Below are 11,064 nucleotides of genomic sequence, written 5' to 3'. Positions count from 1 at the left end.
GTAATTCTATTTGAAGACTAATCCTAAAGCTGGGATTCTTTGGGAATGTCCAGGAGCTAGGAACGCAGCGCCGCGGTCTCCTCAGCTTCCGGTCCTCAAGAGCAACTGGGCGTCAGTGTAGCTGGTGCCGCGGGGACCGCGCGGAAACTCGGCTGCGCCTGTTCCTCCACTGCGCCGGCAGGCGGCGGAGACGCTGCGCGTGCGCGCCGGGGAGACGGTGGCGCGGAGACAACGCTCGCAGGCTCCTCCGGTCTGCCCGGGCAGGATGAAGACCGCCGAGAACAGCAGAGGAACCGGTAGCGACGGGCCGCGGAAGCGAGGCCTCTGCGTCCTCTGCGGCCTCCCCGCGGCAGGAAAATCGACTTTCGCGCGCGCCCTCGCCCACAGGCTACGGCAGGAGCAGGGCTGGGCCGTCGGCGTCGTCGCGTATGATGACGTCATGCCAGACGCGTTTCTCGCCGGGGCGACCGCTCTAACAGCGGTCAGCATGGAGAGGGTGGGTGATTATTTGCCATGAGCCACCACTGCGCACTAGACCGTGTTTGATGTGGGTGGTGAAGTTCGAGAAAAGTGGAGCTGCGTTAACATAGTTACTGCAGAGGGTGAATGAGTTGGCTGTAGAAGTGTGTCATAAAGTAGTTACAAAGCCAACTGTGTTAGAACGATGCATTGTAGAGGCTTATGTGTATATTTGATGCATGTATATATTGAATATTCTATACAGTTGAGTCTTAAGACAGGTTCAGGTTCTCAAGTCAGCGTGCTGCAATGTGGAAAGCCTTCGTAGTCAAATGTACTCTTGAAAATCCCTGGGGAAGTTTCTCTTTGGGAGAGGGAAATAATCTCAAACTTTAACATCTAGCCACGGGTGAATTCAGGTTTTATAATTTGAAGAACCCTCTTTAAGAAAAAGAATACAAATTTTAAGTAACAAAATTGCTAGGATCACTCAGAAAGAAAGGCTGTACAAACACATTATCAGACCTATGAAGCTCAACCTTTGTTCAACTCAGAGTAACTTTGCCTCTGCCAGCTTTGGAAAAGATAGCTGTTTCTTAGTTGACCACCAGAGGAAATAATGGGCTTGTATTTACAGACCAACTTGTATGTTCCAAGTACATCTCTTTAAGCCCTCCTCACACTCAGCACGGTGAGATGCATCCTCTTGGAGAGGCATGTGGAAACAGACCGCTCCGGGAAGGGAAGAGTAGATACATCGGTGTCTTTCATCTCATGCTCACTCTAAATACTCTTTGAAATATTCTGAAATTTAAACATTTTTATTTTTGTTGTTTAATGCCTGATGTAGATGAATTGACAGAAATCAAATGCAAATGTTATCTGACTCCACTAAGTATATATACAAAAATACAATACATTTGATACATGGGCTCTCCAGCAAAGTGTATCTACTTTCTCATTCTTGGTTAATTGTGAAGTAAGTACAGTGTCAAGATAGCGCAGGATTGACTTGGTTGATGGTATTTTCACCACTTGAGAGAAAGCTGAAAGTTGTCAATAGGGATTGTTGTATTTGCTGACTTTCCCTTCACTTGTATTATGTGTTTTTTTCCACTGTTTTCCTTCAAAGACCACGGGACTCATCTGCTCACCTCTTAGGAAGTGATATATGTTTCCAATTTAGTGGGTTTAGCTGATGTGTTTGTTCTATGTAGTGTAATCTCAGTGAGGTGGTAAGGCATGGGCAGACAAGTGAGAGTTCTCACTCTCCTGTCCTCCTGTTTTCCCTCCAGCTTAGATTTCTTAACTATGTCAGGACCACAGTCCTTGACCAACACAAGATTACTTGTATTCTCCAGCTGCTTATTCCCCTCAGTCTGTTTCCTCCATCTTTCCCCATCGCATACCAACTCATTTGTTAGCATGAGGTCTTCTTGACCCATGGACTTGATTTTTGCTTGTTTATTTTCTTTTCTGTTCTGCGATGGAGTCTTGCTCTGTCGCCAGTCTGGAGTGCAGTGGCACAATCTCGGCTCACTTCAACCTCCACCTTTCAGGTTCAAGTGATTCTCCTACCTCAGCCTCCCAAGTAGCTGGGACTATAGGCACGCCCCGTGACAGCCGGCTAAGTTTTGTATTTTTAGTAGAAACGGGGTTTTACCATGTTGGCCAGGGTGGTCTTGATCTCTTGAACTTGTGATCTGCCCGCCTTGGTCTCCCAAAGTGCTGGGATTACAGGCAAGAGCTACCGTGCACCCAGGGACTTTTCACCTGATCTTTTTGCTGTCTACCACCTTTTTCATTTCAATGGAAAACCTGCATTGTTATATCTTAGCCAGACTATTTTGACAGGATGTTGATTTTGACTCCACCATTCTCCTGGATGGTAAATTCTTTCATTTATTTCACTCATTCGATCATGCAGTCATTCATCCATTTAATATATATTTCTGGAGCACCTGTTAGGTGCCAGACCCTCCGCTGAAGGCTCAGTATACAATGGACAGTGATCTAGCAGAGAGAGAAGTGTACAAATGCTTAAACTATGTAAGCACTGCTAGAGTGGAGACATATGTACAGAATGGGGTGTCACGATGGGCAAGGGAGAGGCTGAGCTGCCTTCTGCATGGTTGAGTCTGAGAAAGATTTACACAGCACTAGTATCATTAGTTTTCCAGGCAGAAGGAATGATACGTATATGGAGGCATGAGAAACCAGGTGTGTTGGAGAACTACAAATGGTTCCATATTGTGAGCTGAAATTTTCATATGGGGCAGGGTGGCAGTGAGGCCAGATGAGCAATCACCCTAGTGGCCTAATAAGAATTGCAATTCTTTGGTCTCTTGTAGCCATCCCAATGGAAATTGCTTCGACAGGAACTGTTGAAGTACCTGGAATGCTTCTTGATGGCTGTGATTAATGGGTGTCAGATGTCTGCCCCACCCAACAGGACTGAAGCCATGTGGGAAGATTTCATAACCTGCTTAAAGGACCAAGATCTGATATTTTCTGCAGCATTTGAGGCCCGGTCTTGCTACCTCTTAACAAAAACTGCTGTTTCTAGACCTTTGTTTTTGGTTTTGGATGACAATTTTTATTATCAAAGTATGAGATATGAAGTCTACCAACTGGCTCGAAAATGTAATTAAAACATTTTTTTTCTTACATGTGGAGATACTTATTCACATATCAAAAACACTACTGTCTTCAATGAGAATTTAACTTGATTAGGAGGTTATGTAGATGTACTTAATTTTAAAAGCTAGATGTTCAGTATTGCACATGGAGTTTTTCCTACTGTAATTGTCATAATTTGATACATTTTTATTTCATATTTTGGAAAATATACCAGTAATTCTGTCATTTTAAACTGTTTTCAGATTCGTTGGGCTTTTGCCAGCTCTTTTTAGATTGTCCTCTTGAGACCTGTTTACAGAGGAATGGCCAGAGGCTACGGGCACTGCCGGCTGAGACCATCCACCTGATGGGAAGAAAGCTAGAAAAGCCCAACCCTGAGAAAAATGCTTGGGAACACAACAGCCTCACACTGCAGAGTCCAGCGTGTGCTTCAGGGGCCAGGTATTCCACTCAGTCATCCCTCCCTGGATGCTGCCCTGTGCCAGGTACCAGGGTCAGTGCTTTATCTGTATTGGCTTAGTTAGTCCTCACACAGGCATTGGAGAGAGATTATTTCCCCCTTTGTCTGGAAGCCAAAAGTGAAATGGGAAAATTTAGTTTGTCCACTGAGCTTGTAAATGAGAGCTGAGATTTGAACCCAAGTTTATTTACAAATGTCTGCTCTTAACTGTTAGGATGATACTGTCTTCTAGTGCTTGGAGCAGGGAATTCAAAGAACACATCTTTGATTCTCTTTTAAAATAGTCTAAATAGGTTGTCTGGTAGTTTTCTTATAGAAAGAAATCTGTTAAAGAGCAGAACTGGTACTGGTTCCTAATTTGCCTTAGAGCTCACTATAGTTACATTGCTTTTATATATGTGAGGCTTGTAGGCTATGCTGTCTAATGCATTTCATTCATTATGTATGTCTTGAGAGTTGTAGAGCGGCATATTTCTAGCAGAAATTTTACTGGCAGTGGAAATGTTCTATATTTGCACTAATATGGTAGCTGCTAGCCACATTTTGACTATTGAGCACTTACAAGTAGCTAGTGCAACTGATGACCTGAATTTTTTGTTTAACTTATTAATTTAAACCCAAATAGTCTCATGGTTATAGGTGGCTATTGTACTGGACTGTGCAGGTCTAGAGGTATATTGCCCACATTTCTTTAGTTCTTGCATATTGTCCACGGGGGATCAATATCAGCTCACTGCAGCCTTGACCTCCTGGGCTCAAGCAATTGTCCTGTCTCCATCTCCTAAGTAACTGAAACGACAGGCTCACACTGCCAAGCCCAGCTAATTTTTAAATTTCTTCTAGTAACAGGGTCTCACTGTGTTGCCCAGGCTGGTCTCAAACTCCTGATCTCAAGCAGTTCTTCCAACTTGGCCTCCCAAATTGCTGGGATTACAAGCATGAGCTACCACCCCAACTAATATTTTCTTAAATTTTGGGTTACATTGGGAACAGTATCTATAATTCCTTTTGAAATTCTTTTTAGGAATCTTAAGGTTATAGTTCGCTTAAAAATATATTTGCTATGCTTTACCCCTTTTAAGACTGTAAACAAGTTGGGTACAGTGGCTAACTAACACCTGTGATCCCAGCACTTGGGAGGCCAAGAGGGGAGGATCACTTGAACCCAAGAGTCTGAGGTTGCAGTGAGCTATGATGCCACTGCACTCCAGCCTGGGTGACAGTGAAACCCTCTCTCTAAAAAAACAGACTAAATAGAACAAAAGGGCATGGATATGAAAACTAGCTAGTGATCACTGGCTAAATAGTAAAACTCAAATTTCTCTCCCAGCTCTGAACACTTTATATGTATGGTCTCATTCAGTCCTCACAACCACACTTTAAGGGGAGAAACTATTATCCCCATTTTATAGCTGCCATAACTGAGACCCAGATAAGTAAAGTAATATACCCAGATAGGAAGTAGCAGAGCCAAGATTTGGACCCAGTGGGATCTCACTCACTCCAGAACCTCGGCTCTTTTCGGTGTGAGGAAGATCTTGAGGTTGAGCTTTAACTTGATGAGCTCACTTGCTTAAAACTTTTTAGTGCTGCTCCTGTCTGAATAAAACTCAAACTCCTTACCCTAACTTACGTGTTCTAACCCAGATTAACTCTCCAACGTCATATTCTACCACTCTCCCTCCTTGCTTCTTTTCAACCTTCTCTATTGCACAAACACCAGGAGCTTGTTCTTGCCCTGGGGCCCTTGCACTTGCTGCCCCCTCTGCCCTTCCCACATATTTATACTTGACTGCCTTCACTGACCATCCTAACTAAAGCAAAGAATGTTAGTTGGGCTACCCTGTCACTCCTATCATTGTCATATTATCATCTTCTCTCACTTATCTACTTACCACGGTCTGAAATTCTTTTTGCTTTATTTTACTGTTTATCTGTCTCTATTACACTATCAACACCCCCAGCTCAGCATGTAGTTAGTTGCACAGTATTTTTCATATAAGATGCTCAATAAGTATTTGTTAAATGAATGAATGGATTCTACCTCAAACCTTCATGGACCCTTGCTCAGTAAGGAACTTTGCTCATCCGTATCCAGTAAATAACGGGAGCCAGAAAGTAAAGACCAAGCATCTTAGGGAATAAAATCGAGCTCTGGTGGCCCCCAGTTCAGCCTTAAGAGGGGAAGGGGGAATGACTTTTCAAAGCTTTTTGACATGAGTCTTAGGAAATTGGTATATTCAATGAGGGGTCTTTGACTTATCATTAGTTTTGAGCTACTACAATTGGATTTTCTATATGGAAGCTAGCTTGTAAATCATTTAGTTTTTTTCCTTCTGTTAAGGATCTTGGGTTATAGCTGTTTCATTCCTCTATAATTGTTTAGTATTCATAAATACAAGTTCTTTAAAAGTCAGGTGTTCAATATAAGGATTTATTGTATTTTGTCCCATTTTCTCTGTAGCCTGGAGGTGACTGATTTATTGCTTACTGCTTTGGAAAATCCAGTAAAATATGCTGAGGACAATATGGAACAAAAGGTAAAGCTTCCAGTGTAGATTTAATATAAATAAGAAGGAACAACTTTTTGTAGGAAGATCTGTAGAGCGGAATATAAAGTGTGAGTGAAACATGACATGTGTTGCCACTGGCTTGGCCTCTCAGCACTCACTGCTAGCAGGGGATGCCGGCTGGCCAAAGCCGATTGTTAAACTTTCAGAAGTTTTGCAGCCTGTTGATATTTTGTTGGTAGGATTGTTTTCATCACAGAAATTGGCAAACATTACAGATAGGTCTGGGTTTTTTTTCCAGAAAAGTCATTTATTAGACATTCACCAGCATATCACCGCCTAGCTGGAACCCAATTTACCACTGGATCTGATTTGTTTGGACACTCTTGTAGGGAAGAATAACAAACAGAAAAGCCACTTAAACTTTTCTTTTAGTCCCTTCAAATACATGTGACCTATGCTTTAGCCATTTATTTTATAAAATTATGTGACTTCTAAGTAACAATGTCTGTATTACATAGGACACAGACAGAATTATTTGTTCAACAAACATTCTTCATACAGCTGATGTGACACTCCGAAGAATTGTATCTCAGACAATGAAGGAAGCAAAAGGTATGATGTGTCAGTTATGTGTTGAGTGGGTATGATTGTGACTTTCTGCTGCCACTGTTATTCCTGACACACAGAGTTTATTAGTTTTCAGTCATAAAAGTTCACATCATGTTTTCAGTTTAATTATGCAATTTGACTAAATATAATTAAAAATTCTACCTCTGGAACTGAGTGTTCATCCAACAAATTTTTACTGAGTGACCTTAGTATACTAGGCTTTACTCTAGATGCTGGGGAATCGGCAGGGAGCAGAACATTCTAATGAGGAGACAGACAAAACATAATTACATGAGATACACCCATGCTCTGAAGAAAATGTAGGGTAAGGCAGTGTAGAGTGATGGGAGGATTTGTTTTTAAAAGGGTAATCAGAAAGGCTTCTCAGAGATGACATTTAAGCCAAGATGTGAAAGAAGAGAAAGAACAAACCATCCAGGTATCTGGAGGACCATTCTAGGCAATGAACACATCAAGTGCAGAAGCCCAGAAGCTGGTTGTTTGGAATGTTACAGAATTGAAGAGAGGCCACTGAGCATGGCGTGAGGTAAGAAAGGGGGAGAGGTAGTCAGGGGCCAGGTGTCAGATCAGCATGGAATTTGAATAAAATCAATGTATTTTAAATCTGAATTTATATAATATATGAAATATGTGGTAACTATAGTTTTATACAGTAATTCCATTAGGTTTTGAATACTGTTATTGCAATATTTAAAATTGTATCTTTAAAAGCCAGCAACTAGCATTTTTTGAGCACATTTGTATATGTTAAGTGCTTTACGAATATTGTTTGTAATCTTCACAGTCCTATAAGGTACATGTAATTTTACAAATGGGGAAATGGAGGTTCATAGAGGACCAAGTAACTTGTCCAAGACTGAACAGCTACTAAATATTTGGGTAACCTGGGGTCCAGAATTACATCCAGTTCCACTCTTGAGCCTCCCATTCTGCTCCCCTGCATCATCATCATTTATTACCTTTACAAAAGCTTAGAACATTGAAAAAGGAAACAATATACTAGCCATACCGTTTTCGAACTTTTATAAAACCATGTTGTACAAGTTGATTTTATGTTGTAACCCAGTGTATAACGCAGTACACGAACTCGTGTTGAAAGAAGTTTCACAAAACACCTTCACATGTTTAATGAACTCTATGTTCTACTTGATTTCATTTTAGAAAAACACCAATTGCCACTTACTAATGGGTTACAATGCAAAGTTTGAGAAACAGAGGACCGAAACAGAAATGGCATCATCATTAAAATAAAAACAGAGGCAGGCGCGGTGGCTCACGCCAGTAATCCCAGCACTTTGGGAGGCTCAGGCGGGCAGATCACGAGGTCAGGAGTTTGAGACCAGCCTGACCAACATGGTGGAACCCTGTCTCTACTAAAAATACAAAACTTAGCCGGACATGGTGAGGCACGCGTGTGTAATCCCAGCTACTCAGAAGGCTGAGGCAGTAACGAATCACTTGAACCTGGGACACAGAGGCTGCAGTGAGCTGCAATCACGTCACTGCACTCCAGCCTGGGCAACAGGGTGAGACTCCATCTCAATAAATGATTGATTGATTGATTGATAGATAAACCTGGGATGTGGCAGCTGCAGTGAGCCGAGATCATGCCACTGCACTCCAGCCTGGGCAACAGGGCAAGACTCTATCTCAATAAATGATTGATTGATTGATTGACAGATAGATAATCTGGGATATGGCAGCTGCAGTGAGCTGAAATCACACCACTGCACTCCAGCCTGGGTGACAGAGTGAGACTCTGTTTCAATAAATAAATTAAGTTAGTTAGTTAGTTCCAGGAGTTCTCACTCAACCATTTGCCTTTCTTCTTTTCTGCCTATAAAATGAAATGAGGTCCTGGGGGGTTGTCGGGAATAGGGTTATGCCCAATTCACTCTTATATCCCACCCATTTAAAAACATACAGATAGGCCAGGCATGGTGGTTCCTGCTTGTAATCCCAGCACTTTGAGAGGCTGAGGCATGTAGATCACGAGGTCGAGAGATCAGATCGAGACCATCCTGGCCAACATGGTGAAACCCTGTCTCTACTAAAAATACAAAAATTAGTTGGGTGTGGTGGTATGCGCCTGTAGTCCTAGCTACTCAGGAGGCTGAGGCAGGAGAATTGCTTGAATCCAGAGGTGGAGGTTGTAGTAAGCCGGTATCATGCCACTGCACTCCAGCCTGGAGACAGAGCAAGACTCCATCTCAAAAAAAAAATATATATATATACTTTTTTAGGTGAGGGGAGGTAGTAGTAGTTTCTAGATCTGTGCTTAATTAAAAATTCAGTTCCCCTACCATCAAGAAAGTAAAAAGACAACCCATAGATCGGAGAAAATATTTGCAGACATATATCTCATAAGGGACTTGAATCCAGAATATATAAAGAACTCTTACCACTGAATAATAAATACAACCCAATTTTTAAAAAAGGCAAAGGATCTGAGTAAACATTTTTCCAAGGAAGATATACAAATAGCCAGTAACCACAGGAACACATGCTCATCATGATTAGTCATCAGGGAAATACAAATCAAAACCGCAAGACAGCACTTCACACCCACTAGGAGGTCTAGAATTAAAATGTTCAGGTGTTGTTGAGAATGTGGAGAAGTGTCAGATGGTACAGGTGCTTTGGAAAATAGCTAGCAGTACCTCAAACATACAGTTAGCATGTGACCCAACAATTTCATTCCCAGGTGTATACCTGAGAGAGATGAAAACATGTTCACACAAAAACTTGTACACAAATGTTTATGGCAGCATTGTTCATGATAGCCAAAATATGAAAATAACCCAAATGTCCGTCAGCTGACAAATGGATAAACAAAATTTGGTGTATCCATACAAGGAAGTATTATTCAGCCATAAAAAGGAATGAAATGCTGATACATGCTATACAGTATGGAATAACCTTGAAAACATGATGCAAAGTACAAGAAGTCAGTCCCAAAAGACCAAGTATACATATACTTCCAGTCACATGAAATGTCCTGAACAGGGAAATCTTGAGACAGACAGTGGATGTTTGGTTGCTTAGAGATTGGGGGTGGGCAGAAGGGAAAGGGGTTAGGAGGATGATAGCTAAAGGATATGGGTTTTTGTTTTGGAGATGGAGTCTTGTTCTGTTGCTCAGCCTGGAGTGCAATGGCACAATCTCTGCTCACTGCAACGTTCGCCTCCCAGGTTTAAGCGATTCTCCTGCCTCAGCCTACCGAGTAGCTGGGATTACAGGCATGTGCCATCATGCACTGCTAATTTTTGTATTTTTAGTAATGGAGGGGTTTTGCCATGTTGGCCAGTCTGGTCTCAAACACCTGACATCAGGTGATTTGCCTGCCTCAGCCTCCCATGGTGCTGGGATTATAGGCGTGAGCCATCAGGATATGGGTTTTTGAGATGATGAAAATGTTCTAAAATTAACTGGTGATGGTTGCACATATCTGTAAATATATTAAAAACACTGTATTATAGAGATTAAATGGGTAAACTGTATGTGAATTATATGCTAATAAAGCTAACAAAAAATTAAAATTCAGCTTCTCAGTAATACTACCTGCGTGTGGCTAGTGGCTGCTGTATTGAATGCAGCAGATATATAGATGAGGTCCATCACTGCACAAAGTTATGTTGGACAACTACTGTTCTAGGCATCATTTACCAGGTTGAAAACCAAACTGTCATCTTCTGTTTCTGATTTTTTGCCTGTCTGCTTAATTCAGTAAGGCAGTAAGGCAGCTGTCTTGATTTTTCTTGGCAACAACAAAAAGTCCCTTTCAGGTTAATCTTTTCTGCTCACATTTCCTAACAAGTTTTTTAAATCTGACTTGTTTCAGATGATTTTTGACTATCACATTATGACCTTTTGTCTATATATTACACCAACTCAATTGTGATTGTTTATAGAATCTGACTGGTTTGTTTAAATTAATCAAATTAATTTCCTAGTGTCATTAGACACCCCAGATTACTTTAGTTTACACCAGTAATTTGAGAATATCTTTTTTAGATGAACGAGTGCTTCCTTACAACTTGAAGCTTCTAGCAGAAGAACTTAACAAGCTCAAAGCAGAATTTTTGGAAGACCTAAAACAAGGAAACAAAAAATATTTGTGCTTTCAACAAACCACTGACATATCAGATGTCATTTCTTTTTTTCATTATGAGAAAGATAATATTGTACAGAAGTATTTTTCAAAGCAGCATTAAAATTTCTGAATTGCCAATCAAATGTCTCGTTTTGGTAACCTTCTGCAAATTTGTTAAAACAACAGTATTGTATTACAATTGGTTTTCTAGGCTAACAATGCTGAAGTGAGTCACTCACTTGTCAGATGAGATGTGGATAATTAAGCAC

The 11,064-nt window shown here is 41.2% G+C and overlaps 1 protein-coding gene across 3 annotated transcripts; it reads left to right on the top strand.

The window, feature by feature from the left end:
• The first annotated feature begins 265 nt into the window (after positions 1–265).
• PSTK (phosphoseryl-tRNA kinase) lies at positions 266–11,010 on the top strand. Of its 3 annotated transcripts, none has more exons than XM_012453426.3 (6): positions 266–496; positions 2,811–3,102; positions 3,342–3,540; positions 6,024–6,099; positions 6,591–6,684; positions 10,717–11,010. In XM_012453426.3, exons 1-6 carry the CDS (start codon positions 266–268, stop codon positions 10,914–10,916), a joined length of 1,092 nt encoding a protein of 363 aa, XP_012308849.1. In that variant the 3' UTR covers positions 10,917–11,010. The 3 variants fall into 3 exon arrangements, with proteins under 3 accessions (XP_012308849.1, XP_012308850.1, XP_012308852.1); XM_012453427.2 differs by lacking the exon at positions 10,717–11,010 and adding an exon at positions 7,864–10,710; XM_012453429.3 differs by lacking the exon at positions 10,717–11,010 and adding an exon at positions 7,048–7,120.
• Positions 11,011–11,064: the final 54 nt, after the last annotated feature.

The sequence above is a fragment of the Aotus nancymaae genome, unplaced genomic scaffold (genome assembly GCF_030222135.1).
Source record: "Aotus nancymaae isolate 86718 unplaced genomic scaffold, 86718_ANA_hifiasm-v0.15.2.pri h1tg000010l, whole genome shotgun sequence".
NCBI lineage: Eukaryota > Metazoa > Chordata > Mammalia > Primates > Aotidae > Aotus > Aotus nancymaae.
The sequence above is the reverse complement of the archived record's forward strand: the minus strand, read 5'-3'. Positions and strand labels throughout refer to the sequence as shown.

Bases quoted from the DNA above. Each gene is read 5' to 3' on its own strand.
- PSTK (XM_012453426.3), top strand. From the start codon at position 266: ATGAAGACCGCCGAGAACAGCAGAGGAACCGGTAGCGACGGGCCGCGG. The intron at 3,103-3,341 runs GTAATTAAAACA...AACTGTTTTCAG, and splicing joins CTACCAACTGGCTCGAAAAT to ATTCGTTGGGCTTTTGCCAG. The intron at 6,685-10,716 runs GTATGATGTGTC...TATCTTTTTTAG, and splicing joins GACAATGAAGGAAGCAAAAG to ATGAACGAGTGCTTCCTTAC.